This window comes from Rhinolophus ferrumequinum, chromosome 6, assembly GCF_004115265.2.
Source record: "Rhinolophus ferrumequinum isolate MPI-CBG mRhiFer1 chromosome 6, mRhiFer1_v1.p, whole genome shotgun sequence".
Lineage (NCBI taxonomy): Eukaryota > Metazoa > Chordata > Mammalia > Chiroptera > Rhinolophidae > Rhinolophus > Rhinolophus ferrumequinum.
This window is the reverse complement of record NC_046289.1, coordinates 507,710-531,659: the sequence shown is the minus strand read 5'-3', so window position 1 is coordinate 531,659 and position 23,950 is coordinate 507,710. Positions and strand designations below refer to the sequence as shown.

General features: G+C 58.3%; 1 protein-coding gene across 2 annotated transcripts in view; it reads left to right on the top strand.

The window, feature by feature from the left end:
* The first annotated feature begins 2,501 nt into the window (after window positions 1-2,501).
* PACS2 (phosphofurin acidic cluster sorting protein 2) overlaps window positions 2,502-23,950 on the top strand; it is a 50,633-nt gene continuing 29,184 nt past the window's right edge. For both annotated transcript variants that reach the window (XM_033107672.1, XM_033107673.1), the window contains exon 1: window positions 2,502-2,669. In XM_033107672.1, coding sequence (XP_032963563.1) covers window positions 2,551-2,669 — 119 coding nt within the window. In that variant the 5' untranslated portion in view covers window positions 2,502-2,550. The remainder of the gene's footprint in view (window positions 2,670-23,950) is intronic.

Sequence of the window (23,950 nt, the reverse complement as noted above, 5' to 3'; positions counted from 1 at the left end):
CTGGGCTGGAGACACAGGGAACAGGCTCCACATGAGGCAGAATCCGCCGACCGCTTCTCTGCTCACCAACCAACCAACCCCCCTTGCTAGCTGCAATCCGCGTCCGTTAGCTCAGCCACGGCAGTTATATCAGTGGCCAATGGCTAACTGGTTACAGCTGATGGCCAACTAGTTATAGCTGATGGCCATCTACTACCTGAGCCAGCACCTTTCCACCTGAGGCCGAAAGCCTGGAAACTGCTCTCTGGGACTCTGTCCCCACAGTGCAAAAGAGAGGTTCTGGCCAAAAAAAAAAACTCTGATCACCAAAGTGATATCTGTCCACCATAGAAAATTTGGAAAATAGAGAAGGCCATGATCTCATCCTCACTAATTTTGGTGTCCGTGTGGTTGTACCTTAAAAAACAAATGAACATACAGATCCCCAGACCCAGTGCACAGTGTGTTTTTCTGTCTGTGACGCCCCCCCCTTGCAGAAGAATTTAAGCATGTCCACCATAGCGGTGAATTGGAGCAACTCTGAGCCACTGTGTGGGCCCACGCCCTGGCTCCTTCCCGTAGCAGTTGCATAATCTTGTGTGTCTCTGTTTCCTCAACCATCAAATGGGGATGGGACAGGGCTGTCCTGTCCAGGAAGGGCTCACAACAGTGCCTGGTACAGAAGAGTGACACAGCTCTGCTGCGGGGGGCAGCTGGTGCCAAGCCCCGATGGGTACGGCTAGTCACCCATTTCCTCACTTGACCCCCCAGTTGTACTCCTTGCCTGGGTGAGACGCTGGCGCACACAGATACAGTGTCAGGTGGCCCGTTCATCTGTCCCTCACACTGTCCCTCAGTGCAGCATGCCAAGTGCTGAGGTCAATGGTGTCTGTCTCCTGCCCTGCCACCAAAGGCAGCCTGTCCTCACAGGGGACTGTACCCGCCCTCTGAACACCTCCTATCTCATAGGTATGAGACACACAGGTGATCGCCTGGCAGGAACTGCAGTGTAGGACAACAGCCAGTCTGTGGCTGAGGACAGACCCACCCTCATGCTGTCCTTACCCCAGAGGAAAGGAGCAGGAGCCGTGGGAAGCAGATTCTCTCCCAGTGTGGCCCTGGCTTTAAGCAGCTGCAGCTGTTTGTGGCTCCAGATACAGGGTTACAGCTGGAGGCTCTTACAAAGGAGGGAGCCGACTGGGATTCTTTGAGGAGAAAGCACCCCCGGGGCTTTATGGTGGTAAACCCGAGGGCACGGGAAGGAAGTCCATCTGCTTGGGCTGACTTGTTTCCGTAAAACTACTTGTCGACAACAGGACGCAGACAGGAACCAGGAGCGGCAGAGAAAAGCAACTATGTAATAATACCGTGGACAGGAGGAAAAGCTTTCCCTAAGTCTCAGCACCTGGTGACCGGCCAAAACAGCCGCCAAAACGACGGGGGAGGGGAACTCCTTGGCCCCCAGACTTAGATGTCCTTGCCTAGGGCCTTTTCCCACCTTCCTTGGCCCGTGGACCCAGTGGGTAGCTCTGGTCGTTGCCTCCTACTGGCCTGGGTCCCCAAGTTCACTGTGAGCCCAGGGTCAGGTGCCGCCCCTGCCCCATACATTTGTTCTCCATTGTCCTGTGTAAAAAATGCAGAAAGGGCTTTGCTGGATAATAAGGAAGCTCAGGCATAAAAAGGACACCCCAGAATGGAATTACGGAGGATCAATTCCACACACTGAGGCTGGGGGGCGCCCCAGGACCCCGGCAGGCAGGAACCCCTCCGGCGGACGAGGTGGGCGCGGGCTCCGCCGCCCGCGCCACTGGTCCTCCTGCTGCATACCTCCGCCGGGCCCTGGGAGACTGGAGGGGCGCGGAAGCCTGGTGGTCTAGGGGGTCGGTGCGGGAGACACAGGGGACCCGGGGACTGGAGGGCGCCAGGGGCCACGGGGAATGCGCAGAGGATGGGGAGACTCGGAGTACGCTCGAAGGCCCGGGTTGGTGCGTGGGGACGAGTGCTCCTGAGGGGGGTGCTGCAGAACCCAGGGGTGCGCGGGACGCTCGGGCAGGGAAACGCTCTGGGTGGGCGCGCCCGGCGGGCGGACCCGGCTTTCTCCTGGCCTTTCCCGGCCGCTCCCGGGGGGCGGGACGGAGAGCGCGGGGCGTGGCCTGTAGTCAGGCGCGGGCGCGAGCTCCCGCAAGCCGCGGGCGGAGATGCCTCGCGCGACGCCGGCGGGGAGGTGAGCGCCTACCTCACTTCCGGAGAGCGTTCCGCGGGCCGTGACTGGTCTTGAGGCGGTGAGCGCGCCCCCGCCCAGCCAATCGGCGGCGGCGGCGCGGTCGGGGGCCGGGGATGCGCTGCGCGGGCGCGCGGGGCGGGGCGCGCGCGGCGCGGGGCGGGGCGGCCGCAGCCTCGTCGCCGCCCGCGGGCCTGTCTGTCGCCTGCCCGGCCGTCCCCACCGCCCTGCCGCCATGTGACCGCGTCGCCGCCCTCCGCGCGCCCGGCCCGCCCGCCGCCCTCTGCCGCCGCCGCGCGTCCGCGGCCCGGCCGCAGCCCCAGGCCGCCGAGGAGCGGGGGGCCGGCGCCATGGCCGAGCGGGGCCGCCTGGGCCTCGCCGGGGCGCCCGCCGTGCTCAACACGCCGGTGCCCATGAACCTGTTCGCCACCTGGGAGGTGGACGGCTCCAGCCCCAGCTGCGTGCCCAGGTACGCGCCGCACGGCCGGCCGCTTTGTTCCCGCGCGCACCTGCCACCCACCTGGGGCCGTCCATCTGGGATGGTCCACCCGGGAGCTCGCTCCGGGGCCCCCACCGGGACCGGGCACCCGGGACCGGCCACTGTAACATCCACCTGGGGCCGGCCACCGGGACCCCACCCGGATCTCGCGCTCGGGGCCGTGGCGTTTGCGTCCCACTTTCGGAATGCAGACTCGTTCCCTGCGAGTAACCCCTGATGCCTGGAGGCTCCCCGAGGTCCCCGTCTCCCGGGCGCGTTCACCTGGTTGGCTCCCAACCGGCATCCTTGCACCTGCCTACTGATGTAGTGCTGGTGGAGTCGACCGAGGGTGTCGCCTCTTTCCATCCGTACCACAGATTTCCTTTTGCGTCCAGCCACACTGAAGTCTGAGCAGCCTGGGAGTGACTCTCAGGGCACGCAGTGTCCAGAGGACACACAGAGCTGCGACCATGATCACACTCGGTCATCTAGCACACGTGTTTATTCGTTGTCCTGGGAGGGGTCTGGGGCTACCCCCTCTTTTTTGGTTGGTGGTCATGTTCCTTTCCTGTTTGCACTATGCCTGGTAATTTAGGGACGGACATCTGTTTGTACATAAACACTGCTCTTTGGAGCATGCTGTTAATTTTGCCATGGCCGAAGACGTTGTCCTCCCACTTGGTGGGGAAGCCCCATCGCCCCCTGGTAGCTGCTGGACGAGGTTTGCCCACAGGCCAGAGCTGTGGTCAGCCCCACTCCACTCAGACTGCCGACTTCCCTGTTTCTCCTGTCAGCTTGAAGCTCTACTGATCTCTCTCCGCTTTTGTGGTGCCTGCTGTGAAGCTCCCAGGCTGAGGGGCAGAGAGGAGTGGGTGGTTGCAGCAGGGCCTGGTTCTGGAGAGACCCCAGGAGGCAGGGAGGGCAGAAAAGAGGTCTCCCTGGGGAGACCTGTGCTAGGGACCCCAGGAATGCCCTCCAGGCACAGGAAGTGGCTGGGGTGCACTGAGGGCCATGCACTCTGCCATGGCTCCTTCAACAGGTGTCACTGAGTGAGGTGTTGGGGATGCAGGGGGTGTGGACAGCGGGGTTGCCCTCCCAGAGCGCAGGGCTGAGAGCTGAGGGCACTCAGCACGGCTCCCACACCTGTGTGGGCCTGGAGGCCAAGCTCAGGAGTATCTTCTCAGGCCCAGCCTCGTCCCTTTCCTGTCTTGGCAGTTGCCCCACTGCCAGGTCCCCGTTAGGGGACCCTCGTTGTGACCTCTCCCCTCCCGGCTTCTCGTGTCTGTTCCCTCCGCATTGTCACCACCACCAGCATGCGCTGGACCTCTTGCCCTGGCTGCCTTCCATTAGAGCTGCCCCAGTCCACGCCTGCCCCCTTCCTGGCCAAGTGCCCAGACACAGTGTGGCATGTACCTTGCCTTTGCTGTGCCTCTTCACGGGCTTCCTGGGGATCCACGAAAGACCACTGAAGTCTTAACCTGGAGGGGGGAGGTGGCCGGAGAGGCCGTGCTGAGGGGTTGTGTCAGCTCCCCCAGGGAGCTGCTCGTAGCCCAGTCTGGTGTGAGAGCGGGGAGGTCGTGGGTGGGATGTGGGGTGTGGGCTGGACAGCACTGGGTGTCGGGGAGCTGCCATCATGCTGGGCAGGGCAGAGCTGCCGGCATGTGGTACAGAACAGTGTCTCTGCTGAGGGCCCCTCCTTGTTCCTCCGGGACACCCATCCTTGTCAGGCTTGTGCGGGGACTTCTATGAAAGGGGTCATGTTGTCTTTGTTCTCAATTTTGCCCGGTCTCGAAGTTTTTGCGTGGCATCTGTGCTGATGGCTGTCACTACTGCCTGGTGACCCTGTCAGACAGCAGCGTGAGTCTCTGCTCTGTCAGGGGACTTTTGGCTTATTTTCCAGGTTTTGGCCGGTTACGACCGTGCCACTGTGGGCATTCAGGCCCTGTCCCTGTTCTGTGTGTTTGTCTCCTATGTGCGGGCAGGCCTGAGCGCATGCCGGCGTGGGGTTTGGGGGTGTGCTCCGCGTTACTACCGGCGGCTCCCCAGAGTGCTATGCCAGCCCGGCCCCCACCGGCATTCTTACCGACACTGCCTGACTTTTAATTTCTGCCAATCTGGGGGGTGTGAAGTGGTATTGTGGTTTTAATTTGAGTTTCTCTGATGGCTAATGTAGCTCACTTCTACTTCCTAGTCAGCGAAATTCCTCTTTCTTCTGCCAGTTTTCTTTCTCCTTCCCCCAACCTGAGTCTCAGCAGCTTCTTTACGGGCACTGATCTTGCTTTGGCCACGTGTGTTAAAACCCCCTCTGCTGACAGTATGTGTTTCTTGGCTCCACACAGTGTCGGCCTCTGTCCTCTTTCTTGCTCTTTCGTCCCTAGCGTGGCGGGGAGTTCGTGCCAGGCACCTTGGCGGTGATGTGGGAGGGCTCGGTTTCGTGGATTTCCTCGAGGTGACACAGCCCTCCTCCTCCCTGCTGACCCCGAGCCAAGCTGTGTCCGGCGGGGCCACCCTTCCCTGACTGTGCCCATTGTCCCCAGAGGGCTCCGTGTCCGCTGGCTCCAGCAGGGTCTGGGGCCTTTAGACCCCTGCACTTCCACTTAAATTGTTTTTCCTGTTATGTTTCATGAACTCGTTAACGTGTCTGAGGTAGGACATGTGTGCACGTGCTATTGTCCCTGCACTTTCTCCGGCAGCCTCCTTGAGAGCTCCGTGGCCCTGTGAGGGAGGTTGTGGAGGGCCGGCTTCCACTCGGGGAAGGATCAGCAGTGGTCAGCAGGGGCAGCTGCATGCAGGAAGCCACCCCAGCAGGCAGCAGGCCCCGGCCGCCTGTGTCGCCTGGGATGTGGGGCCCTGGGCCTGCGTCCTCTGCTCAGACTGCGAGCCTTTGCTGCTCATGTTGCTGGCCGTCACCGTGGAGGAACAAACCACACTGTTTAAACCTGCTCCTGCTGGTAGGCGTTTGGGTTGTTTCCAGGTCAGGGTTGTTGTGTTCAAAGCCGCTGTGACCATTTGGGTACAGGCTGTTGGGACGTGTCTTTTCTCTTCTCTTCGGTAAATAACTGGTCACAGGGGAGGTGAGCGGGTATCAGCTTTGTAAGAAACTGCCAGTTTTCTGAAGTGGTGACACCACCTTCTGCGGCCACTCGCTGTGTTACCTTCTGTGTCAGTGTCTTTAGTTTTAGCCATTCTAATGGTCTCTCCTTAGGTTCTACTTGTGCTCACTGCGAGTGGGTGTTGAATATAACCAAACGCTCTGAGTTAAGGGCGTCATGTGCTGCTTCTCCTTTGTGATAAATGCGTGAATGACCTGCTAGTGGGGACTGCGCCCTCTGGGAAGGATAGCCGAGCGCCCGTGTGTGGCGACCTCGCGCTCTGAGCGACTGGGTGGCCTCTGCGCCCACGTCTGGGCTCTGTACTCTCCCTCGGCTAAGTCTTGTTGGGCTTCGGGCCAAGACACCTTGTGGAGAAAGCCAGGACTGTTTCCTCTTGCACTGTCCCGTGGTGTCGTCGGCGTAAAGCTGGAATTCTTCCTGGGATGTTTGGGGGTAATGTCCCACAGCAGCCTGAGCTGGGTCGCCTTGTGGGAAGTCCGTGCCCTGGTGCAGCCCCTTTGAAGGACGTTTTTTTTGTCCCTTGGGTTTTAGAAATACATTTTTTCTGGGAACTTGTCCATTTTGTCCAGATTTTCTAGTTTACTGGCATAAAGGTGTTCGTATTAGTCTTATTTTTTAAATGTCTGCAAGATCTGTGGCTCTGTCCCCTCTATTCTTTATGTGACCTCGTGCAGAGGGACACGCACACTGCTCTGTCACCACGGGCTCATCAGGTTTTCAAATGAAATTAGTTCTCATCTTTATTCCCTTCTGTTTACACTCCTTAGGTTTACTTTGCTGTTCTTGTTCTAATTTCTTAAGGTAAGCACAGCTCATTATTTTCCCTCCTTTCTTTCACGTAGGCATTTGTAGCTGCAAAATAAGTAACGCTTTAGCTGCGTCTCACAAGCTTTTTTATGTGGAGAATCGTTCACTTACTTGTAAAATCTTCCATTATTCTTTCTCTTTACGTGATGGGCTATTTCAAGGTTTCTTACTATCCAAACATACTGTTTTCTCTGGTGATGTTTCCGTTGTTGAATTCATTTTTTCTCCATTTTACATCATTCGTTCTTGTTCAAGTACGTGGTCAGTATGGGACTTGCCTTATGGCTCAGTTAGAGGTTGCTTTTCCTATAAGTTCTGCTTGTACTGAAAGGAATGTGTTTGGTGGTTGAGGTGCCGTGTTTGGTGTCTGTTCACTTAGGTCAGGCCCGGGCCGTGCTCTTGACGTACGTCCCTTTGTGTTCGAATCTTCCGATCTGACATCGGTTCTGTCGTGTGAGACAAGGGAACTAGGTACACACACGGTTAGAGTTAGACTGCCTTCCCATGCTTGAACTCTTTAGCATGTGTGGCTCGTGACCTGGTCAGGGTAACGCTTTCTGTCTGAACCTGGACCCTGAGAGCAGCATAGCGCTCTGTAAGCTCCCTTTCGGGTAGTATTTGCCTGTTATATTTTCTCCCAACTTTTTACTCGAGACTTTTCTGTATCCTTGCATGTTTACATATATCTTTGGTTATTTGACATGAGTCTACATTTTTGTTTTTGTTTAACCTGACAATCTTTATTTTTTTAAATAAAACATTCAATACACATTTGTTTTTCTTTTTTGTCTTTAAGTGGTTACTGTGAAAATTGTCCTTTGCATGCTTGCCGCTAAATTTTAAAGTTAATTGTATGTTTAATCTTTTCCTGAACAACACGGGGACCTTAGAGAATGTCATTCTGACCAAACCTGTCATGTTTATATGCTTTTGTTTAATGTGTTTCAGTTGTCTTCTTTTTAAGCCCATAAAAGGTTATTACAGTTGCTTTCTGTCTTTGATAATTGATTAACGTCCAAACTCCGTACTTTCTCTTGGTCGTTTTTCTTGCCTCTCGGAATTGGAACCCTTCCTGTTCCTTCTGTCTGACAGCGCGTCTTCAGGGGCTGCTTCAGTGACCCTGCCGGTCACTAGCGGCTCTTTCACTGTCCAGCAACGTCTGACCTCACTCCTGGGGCTATCCTGCTGGCCCTGGACATCAGGTGGCAGGTCCCCTCTGCACGTGCAGGTGTTCTGATGGCCGTGGGCTTTGGGGGACAGGTCCTCTCTGCGTGAATGATGTACCTTCCCTGACTTGGCTCTCGGTTTTGCTGTTGAGTGTGAGTGTCAGTCACATGTGAGTCATTTGGAGGTCTGTCCTGTGTCCTCGTGGCTCTGCAGTGGCCTTTGTGTCAGGGTGGGTTTCTGCTGTTACTGCCCGAGTCAGGGCTGTGGACTCTGAATTGTGGACTGGTGGTGTTCGTTCATCTGGGAAGTCCCAGACACTGTCAGGTGTCACCTCTGCCAGCCTGTGTCCTCGCTGCTGGGGCACCGGCTGGGTGGGTGGGTGCCCTTCCCACTGACCGGCGTTAGCGGAGCAGCAGGCTGGGCAGGCTGCATGTCCCTGTGGCAGCGGCCAGCGCCAGCCCTTTTCCCACTCAGTGCACGCCCCCTGGCCCTGGGCTGTCGGGCCCTCCCCACCCTGCCCAGCGCCTGCGTGGGGGGCTGCTGGTGAACGTGCCTGGAGTTGAACAGAGATGCCACACTCAGGCGTGTGGGTTTCATTTCGTTCGGGTGATGCTGACCTCCTGGAGGGTGTGCTTGGTTGGGGGGGGCAGCGGCGATGGGTGGCTGTGTAGGGCAGTGGGTGGGGAGGGGCGTGCGGTTTGCAGGCTCTGAGGGCGCAGTGCTGCCCCAAAGAGAGACTGCGGTGGCTGACACTTGGGGGTGCCTGGCCTGTGGGCTGGGTGTGTCGGGGGGCAGGCAGTGCAGATCCACTGCGCGTGCACGCGTGCGTGCGCATACACACGCTGAGTGTACCTTCTCTGTGCCTCCGTCGTGCAGTGAAGTGGCAGTCGGTGTCCGTGGGGCTCATGCCGTGATCACCTCCTCTTTTTGAGTTGGCATCTGTGCAGAGGCCAGAGCGGGACTTGAGTCCAGCAGGGCTGTGACGTCCTCTGATGCTTTGTGACCTGGGACATTGGGGGCCCTCGTGTGGCCCTCCGTGTGCTCCTGTCTTCGCAGATCTGAGCTCGAAACTGGGTGTCCCCCTCTCCCCGTTATGCCTGGCGTTCTGTCCCGGGAGGATGGAGGCGGTGCTGGTGGGGGTGGGGCGGCTGTTCCAGACAGTGGCTCTGCGTCAGGAGAAGAGTGCGGGGTGCTCTGACCCTGTGAGGGGCGTGGAGGCAGCAGGGGCAGACCTCGAGTGTCCGTCAGGAGCCCAGCGCCCATGACATGGCCAGAGTGACCCATCGCAGAGATACGGAAGCTCAGGTGCGGGCGGGACCCCCGCCACGGCCCTCCTGCCCCCCGTGATGGGCACGACCAGGTCTTGTCCAGTCTGGGACCCCGAGCTGCTGGCCTGGATCACTCTGTTGTCCTTCCTGCTGGTGCTGGGCACAGTGTGGGCTCCCGGCTGTGAGAGTGGACCGTGTGTGAGCGGCTGGCCCAGCTGCCATGCCTGGTCGGCTCCAGTGGCTTCTGGACAGTGGCACTGAAAGGTGGCCCTACAAATAGCATGGGAACGCATGTAGAAGCTGGGTCCCTCCAGCCTGGAGGTGGGTGGCGTGGACGTGGCCTCAGTGCGAGGGACTCAGCAAGTCAGTGTCTCTAAGGACTGCTTTCCTTGTGATGGCGCTTTGTGTTTTCAGTCCCCAGCGAGCACTGCCCTCGGCCTGCTCCTGGGGGATGCGCGCGCGTCTGTGTCCTGCAGGCTGGGACGCACGCGCTTCTCAGGAGGCTGCTCCCCACACTGCTGCTGGCACAGTGCTCCCCGCCTGTGGACGGGCATCAGGGCCGCGGCCTGGACGGGTCCCCTGAGCAGGGAGCCTGGAAGCGGTGGGGGACGTCCTTGTGCGCTCGCACTCCCTTCGTGGGGGCGTCTTGGTGTCTTCATCTGAGGGGTGCAGACGTGCTCACTGGTCACTTGCACATGCTCTGAGGCACTGCCCAGTGACGGAGTGAGGTGGTGACCCTTCCTCACCCTGCGAGGGCCCAGGGGTGCCCTGCCCCTCTACCTGGGTGGGCGAACATTGGCTGTGAAGACCTGTCTGGCTTTTGGACTCTTGTGACCTACCCCTCAGCCAGGACACTGCCATCTGTTCCTGGCCAGGGTCTCTGTGGGCATCCTGGGCGGCCCCAGCCCCACGCCAGCCACACGCGCCCGCTTCTCCAGGAGCGTGAGTCCAGCTCAGGCTTGAACCCGTTGCAACGTAAGTTCTAGTTGTCGCTCTTTGGAGCTAATGGAGATTGGCAGTCACCACGCCCTCCTCTCTGGCTTGGCCCTGGGATATGCTCACAAACCACACAGCGTCAGGTCAGCGTGTGGGGCTCATTGGCAGGCAGCATTTACTTTTCGAGTGAAAACCAGCCTTGGGGGGCCCCAAGAGAGGAGCGGGGGTGGAGGCTGAGCTGGCGGCTGGGACCACACTCTGGTGCTTAGCGCTGCCCCACTCAGAGCGAGTCCTGGGAGGGACGAGGATGCAGGCAAGGCCGAGGGTCTGGCAGTGGCAGGAGACGCGTGTGTCTGGGCTGGTCAGCACCGACCAAGGACTGCCCCTTGGGCCTGGCAAGTGGCGCGGCTGTGCTCGGGTGCCGAGGGACTCGGGGTCCCGGCTCCCCCACCGGCCACACTCTTCTCCGGCTCTCAGCTGGTAGCACATTGTGCATGGGTCTTGCGCTGGCCTTGCAGGCTGTCACCTGGTTCTGTGCCCAGCTGATGGCAGTGCCTGCTGCAGGTCCCGCAGGGGTCTGGCCTGGGAGCCGTCTTTCAGTTCTGCCCCCCCCACCTCCCCACTCGTGCCCCGGGGGAACAGGTGGGACCTGGCTGTGGGTTCCCGAGCACCGTGGCCTCTGCCAGGTCACTGAAGTTAAGACGTTCATTAGGAACCTGGGCCGGAAGCAGCTGTGCTGGGTCTCCCGTGGCCCGGCTCAGGATGCTGCAAAGGTTGTTCTCTGGCACAGACGGGCAGTGAGTCCGTGAGGAGAGCCGTGTCCTCGCTGCCGTGAGGCCCCAGGGCCAGGCACACGTGACCTGGCCCTAGCCCTGAGCTAGAGAGTGTGCACACCTGCTTTCCCTCATTCATACTTTGCCTCCTGGAGAATAGCTCCCTGGGGAGGGCGATGACGGCTGCTGGAAAACAGCCCCCCAGCCCCCGGCGCCTTGGGGCACGGCTGCTCCCGCCCAGCACTTGGGCCCTTGACAGGCCGACATTCCATCCCTGTGCCACCACGGGAGCCCTGCGGGGGAGGGGGGGCAGCTGCCACCAGCAGCCCTCGTGTGGCGGACACAGGAAACTGCTGTGCGCTGGTCTCATGGTCACTGGAAAGCTGGGATGTCGCCCATGTGCCCTGTACCTGGCAGGAGCAGTGCCGGGCCCCCGGCCTTCGGGTGAGCGAGAGCTCAGTGGGCGGCTTGTCTGAGGGGTGGAAAAGAACGTGCTTGAAAGGACCCTTAGGAGAGCCCTGGTGGCTTTCCTCCTACGCTTAGCTTTCAGAGGACAGTGAAGATGGCGGTCTGCCACTGTAGGAAACGTGGCGGGGGGCCCCATGTTTGCACGTCGCTGACAGAGTCCCCAGCGTAAAGGGCAGGTGCGTTCCCTGCTATGGAGGTGACAGCGCTCGGGACCTGCCCTTAACCTTCACACTAGACAAGGCTGGGCCGCGGTGCAGACGAGCCGTGTCCTGTGCTGCCCCGGCCCCGGGCCCACCTGCAGCCCACTCCTGCAGGAGCAGCGCCCCCACCCTGTGCTCGCCCCCTCACACCCTGTGCCTGAGTGGCACTTACTCTGTCATTGGACATTTGCTCCCAGGCCACTGTCACCTGCCCTACCTGGACGAGGAGCCCCAGGAACCAGGGCGGGCCTGCTGTCCCCTGCCAGCTGCTCTTGGGGAATGGACTGGCCAATGCCCAGAGGAGGGTGTGGACCCCCAGGTCAGCTGCAGTGCAGTGCTTCAGGGCCGGGGTCCTGAGCACCCTCCGGGGGTCACTGTGGTGCTAGGCAAGTGGCCACAGCCCTCTGGTCCCCTCAGGCCTGGAGTCACTCCAAGGCCATCTCACAGGAGCTGGGCAAGGTGCCCTCAGCCCTTTGGGGCACAGCTGAGACGCACACCTGCAGCTCCTCCCCAGCTCTGCAGCCCCGGTAACTGGCAGGCCTGGAGCACCCCCTCTTTGGAGGTGTGGGAGGGCATGCGAGCCCAGAGGGAGACAAGCACCCCCTGCCTGCACCAGTGGCCCCTCCAGAGAGGACAGGCTGTGAGGCAGGCCCCCAGATGGGCGCAGTGGTGCCTTCCAGGCCGTTTAGCTGCTCAGACACTCAGCACCCATGGGCTTCATGCTGGGAAAGCCAGGGCCCCGAAAGGTGACCGTTGTGCCCATGGGGTCATGGGACGTGGCCTCTGGCCTCACCAGGTGACAGCCCTGGCACATGTGAGCACCTGCCCGGGGTGGGCCCGAGGGCAGTGGCGTGACTGAGAAGATGACAGGTACTTGGCGCTGGGCTCCCTGGACTCTGCCAAGGGTGAGACGGCTGACAGGCAGAGCCTGAGACCCAGGCTTTCCAGAAGAAAGGCCAGCTTCTGGGACCCAGGCGTGTGGGGAGCATGGACCCTGGTGTTGGGACCATTCCAGTGGTTCCTCTGGTGGGGTGCACAGCCTGGTGGGGTGTGGCCAAGGGAGACGTGGTGAGGAGGGGCCCGAGGGGTAGGCAGCTGTCTAGGAGGGGAATGGAGCAGGGGTGGCTAGAGGAGGCTTGGGGTCAGTGTTTCGTGCCGTGATGGGGGCCGGGTGCTGCGGGGTGCACCCAGGGGGAGGAGGCATATGTCTGTTCCCCTCCCATCACCTGTTTCTCAGCAGAGTGAGAGTGGGAGGGATGTGAGGCGATGGCCCAGCGAGTGGAGGGGAGGCAATCCTAGGAAGGCTGGGGGCTCGGACGTCCCTGCTGGGGGCCTGGGTGGGCAGGAGTTCTTTGGGGCTGTGTCCAGTGTCTCAGGTGGAGTAGTCAGTGACCTGGTATTCCCAGGTAAAACCGGGAGGCCGGGAGGGAGAGTGGGCGCGGGGCTGGGTCTGGTGCTAGAGCAAGTGAGACGTGTTCTGAGTGGTGGTGCAAACGTGTCATCTCCTGGGGACAGGACGCGGGGTGGGGGGGGCTGCAGGGAGGTTTCTGTGGAGAAGTGGGGTGGGCTGGGTCTCCACGAAGCCCAAGGAGGAAGGGGCTGGGGCTTCTGGACACTTCCCGTTAGGGCGTGTCCTTTCCCAGAGGAGGCCACGGAGACAGGACCGCTGTGCTGCACGGTTTCCCACTCTGACACGCCGGTGGCTTGCCCCCCACCAGCTGGGCCAGCCGCATCTCTCTGGACCCCATGTCCCACTGGCACTGTGGCCACCTGCCCAGCTGGGACACCAGGATCCGGGCCCACCCGAGACCTGCCGTGCTCCCATCTCTCCCAGGACATTCCGGAGGTGGCCAGGCCTGGCCTTGGTTCAGCTTCCAGGTGACCTGTCCTCTTATCACTTGTCATCTCTAATGGAGCCCTGCTTTCACCTTTCGCACATCCTGACACCATCCTGCTGCCCCCTCTGTCCCTGCCCAGCCCACAACGACGGCCTCACCAGCCCCGGGAACAGCATTGTGAGGCCCACACTGGCTCGTGACAGGCGGCTTTCATTTCTGTGATGACCGAACTATGTGCACTTATTTCTGTCGCCTCATCTTCTCTTTGTTGTGCTTTTCCTTTGCTATTTTTGGTCATTTTCTTGCAAATTGATAGAGGTTGATTGAGTTTTGTTTATTACTCTCTCCAACAAATCTGATTTCTGGTCCATTTGTTACTGATTTGCTTAAAAAGTGAGATTCCTGACCCTGAAGGAGAACCAGTGTGTCCACCTCCCAGCAGGGAGGGGACCCTGAAACACAGGACCCTGCACCCTTCCTCCGCCCCCTGGTTTCAGGTCCCTCCTCACAAAGGGCCAGCCCTCCAGCTGCACCCAGGTGCTCTCCCGCGGGGCTGTCAGTGGGAGGTGGTTCCCTGGTCGGTGGTTTGTGCCCTAGGCATTTGGACGATTCTGTGTTGTGGCCTCTGGTGGTTTTGAGGGGTTTGCACTCAGCCTGCTCATGGTTCCTGGGGGTAATGTGTTCTCCCTGATTCCTGGGCTTTCTCTAGATTCATCGTGTAGGGATGACTTTGTTGTCAATGCTGTTCCATCCTTCTTGGGACTCTGTCGTGTTTGCTGAATACGAGCGTTTGTGTTTTTCCCGTTTTGGGAGAATTCTCATCTGGTCAGATGTTGTGTGTCCCCTTCTCTGCCTCCCTGTTCTTCCACCTTCCTGGAGGGGCTGTGCCCTGCAGTGCTCAGTCCTGGGGTGTCCACCTGCTGTGGGGCAGAGGAAAATCCAACAGGCTTGCCCCTCCCCTCTCTGGGTCTCCGCAGCTTAAACGGGCACCTATCCCTTGGCTGGGAGGCTGGCAGTCCCATATCTGGTGAGGGAAGGGGACAGGGAGCTCCCTGGCCTGCTGTAAGGTGTTGATCCCATTCGTGGGGGCTCCCCACTCCTGATCCATCCCCTTGGGGTTAGGTTTCAGCATATGGATTTGGGGGACACAGAGTTCAGTCTGCAGCACCAGTGTCCCCCAGCATTTCGGGGGATATCCACCTGGAGCAGCTCACCTCTCGGGTGCTTTGAGGCCACATGGGTCTGCGCCCTCCACCCCTAGCCCTGGCGCCCATACGCAGTGTGGTCTCACCCACGCTGAGCCTGTGGCCAGCAGAGGCCGGCTCACAGTGGGCCTGCAGCCCTGTGCTGGGAGGGGCCCCCGTGAGGGTGTCCACTACGCCTGGGACTTGGAGCTGGGTTGGGGCCCTTGTGGACCAAGTGGTGTAGGACGTCGGGATGCGTGGAGCCCGCCCTGTGCCCTGTCAGCTCTGTCTGCTCCCCTCCTACCCGTCTGCTGCCACACCTCCCTTCACCCCTCGGTGTCCAACAAACAGGGTCACCTGCAGTGGTACTTGGTTTTCAAACATAATCCATTCCGAAAGACCGTTCAAGTTCTGAAATGTTCGAAAACCGAGGCACGGTTTCCCCGTAGAAAGTAATGCAAAATGGATTAATCTGTTCCAGACCTTTAAAATCAACCCCTGAAACTGCAAATTTAGCATGAATTTTACTATCCAATGATACCATAGATCCATAAAATTTTTGGTGTTCGTAAACTGAAACGTTCGTCAACGGAGATGTTCGAAAACCGAGGTACCACCCTAATGTCCCCCTAGATGGCTACGCCCCGCGCCCAGCAGGGGCCGTTCTGTGCCTCCCTCGGTCTGCCCATGAGTGGGCACTCTGGGAGGCTGCCCCATCGTAGGTGTCCACATCGTGGCTATGCTTGCTAGCCACACGCCGCACACTCTCTCTGTGGTCAGCCATGGGCCCCGCTCCTCTGTTGACCCATCACTGAGGACTGTGCTGCCCGGGCTGGGGACATGCCTAGACAGGCTGGACTGGAGGTGAGGCCAGGTGTGCTCTCTGAACCTGTGGGAAAGCTGGATGTTAATGGAGCCGGAAAAAGGGGTACCTGTCTCCAGGCCCACCCCGAGTGAGCACGCACCCCTCCCACCCTGCTCCTGCCCATGGGAAGTCGGGGGAGGGACAGGAGATGGCTGGCAAAGAAGCCCCTGGGAGGCTATCACCCGCATCCTGTCCCGGCAGACCCCAGGGCTGGCGGCCAGCCAGTCCCTGCTCTCCTGACCAAGAGTCACCTGAACCACCGCTTCCCGCCTGGAGCACGGCCGCCTGGGCCCATCGCTCGGTCCCTGAAGTCTGCTGTGGCAGCTCCAGGCCACAGGCCGTGCTAGAGGGTCACGTGGCCTGACCGAGGTGCTTTTGGGGCTCCCTAGCCCGCACCCCCTGCACCGAGCTTCCCATTGGGGCCTGTGCCGCCTCTGCTGTAATGAAGCCATGGGCAAGCCCTGGGCAGGTACTCTTTCCTGACAGGAAGACCCATCAGCCCTCACCTGCTGGGACAATGTGGGGTTCCCCTGCAGCTCTTGCTGAGGTGCCTGCAAGCCTGGGGCTGCTGGACTGGAGGCGGAGGGGCAGGGAGTGACCTCTGGGCCTCTGAGTCACCAGGACAGAGGATGCGGCCTGAGGACGGGGGTCCTGATGGCTGGGACCAGACTGGGTGATGCCGCTGTGTATAATGGCGTGGTCGCTGGCTGGCAAGGGGGTGGTGGTTTCCAGCGTTGCCTGCCAGCCCGCGGAGCCCCGCCCCCCACAGACACTTGGCACTGCAGGTGCCCGTGCTGAAGAAGCCTCTGAATGCAGCGCCCCCCACCACCCTCAGACGGGCCCGTCTGTCTCCGCCCCGACCCCATGGCTGGCACTGGGGGGTGGGCTCACAGCGAGCCAGCCCCCTCCCCCTTTGCCCTTTCCAAGGGGTCCCGGCCTGGGTGATGAAGCCCCTGATGTCCCTCGCCTCCTGCAGGAGCCACCCTGGCCCCACATGCTGGCGGCAGGGCCACTGAGAGGGCACCTCTGACCTCTCCTGATCAGCAGGAAGCTAGATAAGGCTCCGACAGCAGAGAAAGCTGAGCTGGGCCAGTGAGAGCTGGCAGCCGCCTCAGGCCTCCGAGAAAGGTGACCAGTGCTCGGTGTGGGGAGAACTTGAGCCCTCACCTCCTGCAGAGTTGGCCCTGACAACCGTCCACGCCTCGGCTCTCCATTGCTGGACCGTTCTTTTTTTTTTCTTTCTTTCTTTTTTTTTTTTTAAAGATTTTATTGGGGAGAGGTAACAGGACTTTACTGGGGAACAGTATGTACTTCAGGACTTTTTTCCAAGCCAAGTTGTTGTCCCTTCAGTCTTAGGTGTGGAGGGCGCAGCTTAGCTCCAGGTCCAGTTGCCATTGCTAGTTGCAGCGGGTGCAGCCCATCATTCCTTGCGGGACTCGAGTAGTTGAACCGGCAACCTTGTGGTTGAGAGCCCACTGGCCCATGTGGGAATCGAACCGGCAGCCTTTGGAGTTAGGAGCACGGAGCTCCAACCGCCTGAGCCACCGGGCCGGCCCAATGGACCGTTCTTAACGGAAGTGCTTTGGACAGCCTGCTGCTCTGCAGGCCGTGCCCTGGCTGCATCGGCCTTGGGCACAGCCGGAGCCCAAGCAGGGCGGCAGGCTGCTAGCAGGGCCCACAGGGAGTGCATGGGTGCCCCTCTGCCCCCGCCCTGGGCCGTGATGTCTGGGAGGCGGGCAGGGTGTGGGGGCCGCCTGGCCAGCTGCCAGTGCAGAGCTCTAACTCCCACTAGGACAGACACGCGACAGCACAGGCAGGTCAGCCCTGGAAACAAAAGGCCCCTTCGTTTTTCCTCCCACGAGACACTTAGCGCATTTGGGGCCACAGAGGCACACCCACCCCTCATGTCCCCGGGTGCCTGGCAGAAAACGGCAATGTCAGTGTTGTCACAGGGCCAGCCAGACGCTGCTGCATTTTTTACAAACCCATAAATGCTTTCTGGTCCTACGAGGGCCCTACCCTGTTGTGGGGGGCTGGGCCCAGCCAGGGCCCCTCTTTGGCCCGAGTGGTTGGCTCTGTGCCAGGCCTCCAGCTGGGCACTGCTGCTGGGAACATGAATTGGGGCAGCCCCTCAGAGAGTTACGCAGTCGCCATGTGACCCAGCAAGTCACGCTTTCCAAAGGAATGGAACAGGGACTCGGACAGAAAGCTGTCCACCGATGTTCACAGCACCTTTCTTCACGGTTACCCAAAGCTGGACCGAGCCCAGGTGGCCATCAGTGGGTGAGTGCGTGAACAAATGTTCTGCCCCGAGTGGAATGTTACTCACCCTGACAGGAGAGCAGGCCTGACCCGCCCCAGCGTGGTGAATCCGGAAAGCGTGCTGCTGCGAGGCAGGCAGGCACTGAGGCCACCAGTGAGTGACTGCATGGCCAGAACACAGACCAAGGGCTGCCACCGGAGGCTGGGCAGAGCGCGGAGAAAATGTTCTGGAATCAGAGGTGAGGGCCGCTTGACATGAATTTGTGCTGCCTGCCGCCGATTTCTACACAAGATGGTTGAAATGGCGATTTTATGCTGTTTTTTTGTTTGTTTGTTTTCCTGCTTTCATCTGTGTTTATTTTCCTTTCATATAAAAGTTACCGGTTTGAAATGTCTGCAGGAAGATGCCACTATCAGCCAGGCTAGTTGGGAATATGGTACGTGTTTTGCCACAAAAAGTTGTAAGAAAGGAGGACAGGAACGGTTCTAGATTGGAGGACACCAGCCAGGCAGGCGCGCGGGTGTGATGCGTGGCTGCTGATGGCGGAAGGATCCCCCGGATAATGGGATGGCAGGCGTCGGGCTGGTGGATGCCTTGGGGACAGCCCCTCGCTGGGGAGGAGACACTCCCTGGGGCTTAGGGACTCACGCTCCAATTCACCGGGTGGCCAGAAATCGCAGGTGCACGGGAAGGTGCCCGAGACCTGGAGCGTTCCAAAGAGAGCTCAGCTGGGCTCCGGGTGCGGGAGCAGCCAGCCAGCCTGAGGCTGTGGGGCCCGAGGGCCTGTGTGTGAGCGGGCCCCTGCCGGCCTCCTCCCTCCTTTCTATGGCTCGTCTGTCCTTTTGTTGTGCTTCCGTAAGAGCCTTTGTGCTGGCTGCATCAGCCCCTCGTCTGCCTTTGGCACTGCGGCCCTGCTCCTGAGGCGGCCCGCCTGGCTCTGACTTCGTTCACAAGAACGTCACGTTTCAGTCTGAAGAATAGTGTCACTGCCCAGAATCGGCTCAGCGAGCAAGCGAGTGAAGGCACACGCTTGTCCCCTGCGCACAGCAGGGCTAGGGCACCGTTGGGTGAGATAGCCCTGTTTGTGGGAAAACCCTCTTAGCAAGTTTTTAATCAAAAGTTTAAAAACCAGCCCCCGTGCACTGCTGCTGGCAGTGTAAAATGGTGCAGCCCCCGTGGAAGACAGTGGGGCGTCCTCAGAGCACTTAGAACAAACTGACCGTGCCACCCGCAGTGTCCTCTGTGTGTGTCCTAGAAGTGAAGCAACTTAGATAGACATTGGTGCCCCCACGCTCACAGAGGCAGGCTTCACCAGTGCCAAGACAAGGAAGCCACCAAGTGTCCATGGCGGCTGATGGGTAAGCCACCTGGTCCACCTACACACTCGGACGTCATTCAGCTTTAAAGAGGACGGACACCCTGACATCTGCTACGACACGGATGGACCTTGAGGACGTTATGCTCAGGGAAACAGGCAGCCACAGAGGGGACGAATCCTGTGTGATCCACTCATACGAGGCCCGACAATTAAGTTCGCGGACTTGTTGCAACGATGTTGCTAACCTGTTTTTATGTCAGAAGGATTGTTTGTTATGATTTTGTACCAACTGGACAGTTCACCAAGTTGACTATTTAGAAGTGCTGAAAAGGCTGCGTGAAAAAGTTAGACGACCTGAACTTTTCGCCAGCAATTCATGGCTCTTGCATCACGACAAAGCACCAGCTCACACGGCACTGTCTGTGAGGGAGTTTTTAGCCAGTAAACAAATAACTGTATTGGAACACCCTCCCTACTCACCTGATCTGGCCCCCAGTAACTTTTTTCTTTACGCAAAGATAAAGGAAATATGGAAAGGAAGACATTTTGATGACATTCAGGACATCAAGTGTGATTAGGACAACAGCTCTGACGGCCATTCCAGAAAAAGAGTTCCAAAATTGCTTTGAAGGGTGGACTGGGCGCTGGCGTTGGTGCATAGCTTCCCAAGGGGAGTACTTTGAAGGTGACCGTAGTGATATTCAGCAATGAGGGATGGAGCACTTTTTCTAGGATGAGTTCGTGAATTTCATTGTCAGACTGCGTATGAGGTCCCTGGAGGAGTCAGGTCCACAGAGACAGGAAGTAGATGGTGGGGCCGGGGCCGGGGGAGGGGGTACTGGGCAGTGAGTGTTTAATGGGGACAGAGGTTCAGATTGGGACGATGAGAAAGTTCTGGAGACGGATGGTGGCGATGGTCACACAACAGTGAATGTGCTTAATGCCACTGAGCTGTGCACTTAAAATGGTTACAATGGTAAAATTTTATGTATGTTTTACCACCATAAAAAAAGACAAAATTAGACATTGCCAAACTATTCTCCAAATAATGCTGTAGCAACTAACACCCCCTCCTGGGGGAAAAGTTAAACCAGAACCCTCGGTGCTGACCGGCGCTGCCTTCACCGGCCTGGCTGGGCTGTGGGTGCAGCTGGTCCACATGGGCTCCAGCCCTCTGGGCAGGGACTGCCCTTGCTCACACCTTGCCCTCCCAGAGCCCCAGGGCCCCTTCTTGAAGAGCCTGTCCCCACCCGTCCCCCGCGAGTGCCCTCCTGCAGCTGAGTGGAGCCAGGATCCCAGAGTACCTGCCTGCTGCCCCAGCTCCTGAATGGGGTGGTATTTTAAAGGAGGCACCACCCCCTCTGCCCAGATACTTGGGGGGCCCTCCAGTCTCTGGTTTGCATCACACGTGCTGGGACATGGGGGACAGTCTTCCAAAGAGAAAACTGCCACTTTGTGTTGTTTCAGGCCTCGCTCCCCCCCACTGGGAATTGGGGTTCCCAAGGTGAATGGGCTGAGGTCTTTGTTCTGGGGCTGGGGTGCTGGTGCTGGCCAGGCTTCCTGGACGCAGGAACGGGGCGTGGGCCATGAGGGGCCCTGCTTCCTTCTGCTGTGTGGCTGCGTGTGGGGCCCACAGAGGGAACTCGGCAGGGTAGGTGCGACCCGCCATCCAGCCCCTGGGGTGCAGTAACCGTGCGGCTGTCCTCTTGACATGGAAATGCCTTGCAGGCCTTCGTGTATGAAAACTGCTTCAAAACCAGGCTTCTGCGAACTTTCTGAAATGTCACTTGTTCTGCAGCTCACAAAAACCAGGGCTGTCGGGGTGTGGTGCCTCCCTCCCAGGATACCTCCCTGACCTCAGGGGCCCCACCAGAGTCTGAACTCCAAGCCCCTCATCCCCGCTCCCCTGGGCTGTGTGTGTTCCTGCCCCCAGGGGTCTTGTTGAGTGACACTGCTGTCCCGTTCTCCCTGTTCTCCCATTCTCGGTGCTCCTCCCTCACCACGTCCCCGCTGGCCTTCTGTCCCAGAGTCGCAGGGCTGTATCCATCCACTCTTGATCCCTGCCCCCCAGGGTCCAGGCCCAGCAACATGCACCCCAGGCCACTGGATGCCCCTCTGTCTCTCCCCTTGGAGTCCACCAGTGCAGGTCAGCTCCGGAGTGGACGTGGCCACACCTGGAATTCCCCGCTTCCCTGTCCTTCCCCCCACTGCTCTCCCCTCTTACCTTGCCAGCACCTCCCTCTTTCTCCAGACTCTGGCCCTTACAACACAACCGTCCAGCCTCTGTCTGGTGCCTAGGCCAGCCCTTCAGTCCATGGCCTGGAGCTGAGTGGCTCTGCAGCAGCTCTGGGCTGGGCGAGGACCAGCCCCCGGAGGCGTGCCAGCCTTCTGGGTGGGCGGGCACCAGGCAGTGCAGAGCCTCCGCTTGTGACCCAGGAGCTCCATCCTGTGGGTGCCCCGCACTGCAAAAGGCCTGGGAACATGGGGACACCACAGCAGCTGGTGTTGGTGCTGACAGACAAACATCCACAGAAAGGGGCCTTGGAGCCAGCTGGATCGCCCGGTCTCCTGGGAGCCCACCTGATGGCAGGAGGTGGTTCTGAGGTGGTCACAACCTGCCTTCAGCCAACAGCCTAGCCTGGGGTGCCCAGTTGTCCTGGGCTGTGGGTACCTCTGCAGCTCTGCTGACCATCATGGCTTACTTCCTGCACGTACTCCCCAGTCCCTTTGTAAGTTCTTGGGGACGTGTGTGTGTACCTGTGTCCCTCAAAAGTTGCCAGAAGTCCTGCAGCCCCAGCTCTTCCTGCGTGACATGAACCAGAGGCCCTGAAGATTGAAGAGTGTGTACAGGGCAGCTCTAAGGACCAGAGACTGTATTCCTGCCCAAGAGTCCTCATCTTCAGGATGGTCCCCAATGACAGCAGCGGCTGCCTCTGACCAAGGATGGGTGTAGCGATCAGCTTAACTAGAAGCTGCGGAAGGAGAGGTGGACTGTCCCATCCCCACTGAGACAGCGAGACCAGCTGCTCTGAAACGGCAGGGCCAGCAGACGCAGAATCGTCCGGAGAGACGGAAGAAAAGGTGTTAGATGTACACCTCTGCCTGGCTTAATGACCAGGAAACCCCCTGGGATCCATTTGGATGAAGAGGGACGCAGGGCCAGGCAGGAGCTGGGAGGGCTGCTGGGGATGGCTGGTGGGTCCCAGACACACGTCTGTGGTGGGGGTCTTGTGAAGTGGGGCGCTAAGCCGGCTGCTTGTCCCGTAGGGGGTTGGAGAAGCCCGGAGTGAGCAGCTGGTGGACTGCCACATGGAGTAGTCATTGTTAATTCTGAGAACAGACTCCTCGTATGAAATGCGTACATTCAAGGTGAGAGGTCAGCATTGAGTCACAGGAGCATCCAAGTCAAGTTACGTGAAGAACGGAGAGAATAAAAAATTAGAGGAGCAGACGTCATAAAGAGCAACACGTAATGAAGGAGAAACAATGCTGGATGTGGCTGAAGCCAGCTGCTGCCAGGAGAGGCCTCTGGGAAAACGAGTAAGAGGAAAGGAGAATGCACCAGATGGCTGGAGGGGTGGGTGGTACGGCTGAAGTCGGAGTTGAAACCCAGAAATACAGGGGTAAACATTGTCAACCCACAGGGAAAGTTGGTAAGTGGGCTAATTCAGTAGAAAAAATGTGAATTACTTAGTAATTGACTTAGTAAAATAGAAAATGTAAAGAGACCAATTACATGGAAACCTGCTCTCTCCCCAGAGAGCACCAGATGGTTTTATGGCTGAATTTCTCCAGATCTTTAGGAAATAAGCCCTATCTCACATGATGTGTTCCAGAGACTGGGAAGGTTAAGGAAGGATGCAAAGCTGCTGTCTGATAAGGGCAGCTGGGTCATGGAGGTGCCCAAGGGCAGCAGCAGGGAGAGAGCAGGGCAATGCACTTGGGAACACAGGTGTGAACATCTAAGTCACACGTGGATCCCAAACCCCTGCAACATATGAAAAGGTGACTGTGCATCATAAAGTAGGAATTACTTCCGGGATGTGTGGTGATTTATTTAACGTTAGAATAATTATTTTAACTTACCACTTTGCAGCCTCGCACACACCATCCCTGCAGGAAGTTCACAGCGCTGCTGTCACTGTCCTTAAACATTAGAAACATTACCTTTAAAATCAAGAAGAAAGGTGCAACAGGACCTGGAAAGCAAATAGGATGGAGTTCAAAGAAACAAAGTTGCCATTGGCAGTTCAAAAGGACAATCAGAGAGTATGCAAATAATTAGAACCAAGAAGAATACCGGAAGGTTGATTGATGTAAGATCAGCATACTGAATCAGTACTGTTGAAATACCTGCAATAAGCGGAAAATAAGAGAAGTGTTTGTTATTCATGAAAGCAAGGAGCCGCTGTCTAGGAATAATGGGAACAAAGGGTGTTAAAGACTTTCCCAGGAGAAGCACCTAACGATGTCCTCCAGGACATAAAACACCTGACAGGCAGACTCAGCGACCTGAAGATGTCAGTTCTCCCTAAACGCAATTCAATTTCATAAAATCCCACATAGGACTAGAACTTGGCAGGCTAAGTCTAACGTTTATATGAAACAGGTGAGTGAAAATGAGATGTGTTTGTGTTGGGGACTGTTTCCCTTAGCAGGGTGTATTTAAATGAGCCACCCCGATTAAAATGGTATGAAATCAGCAGAGCACAGAAAGACCCAGACCGCGCGTCACTTCAGAGGTGGCCGGACTTGGCAGTAGGGAGAGGCTGTGCTCCTGAGTAGGTGGTTTGGGGTGATTGGACATCACATAGAAAATAATACAGTCGAGTCACTCTCACAGCCACAACTCTTGAGTGGACAGGTGACCTCAGTGTGAGAAGAGAAAGTAAAACTGGGACGAAGGAAGTGGAACGACAGAACATAGTATCTGGGAAGCATCAATCATAAAAGACACGCATTTAATTCTGTAAACGTTTTTTAGAAAGCCATTTATGTGACGGCCTACAGCGAGGAGATGATATATGCAGTACCTAAGCCAACGATTATATCTAGACAGTAAGAAAATGCCA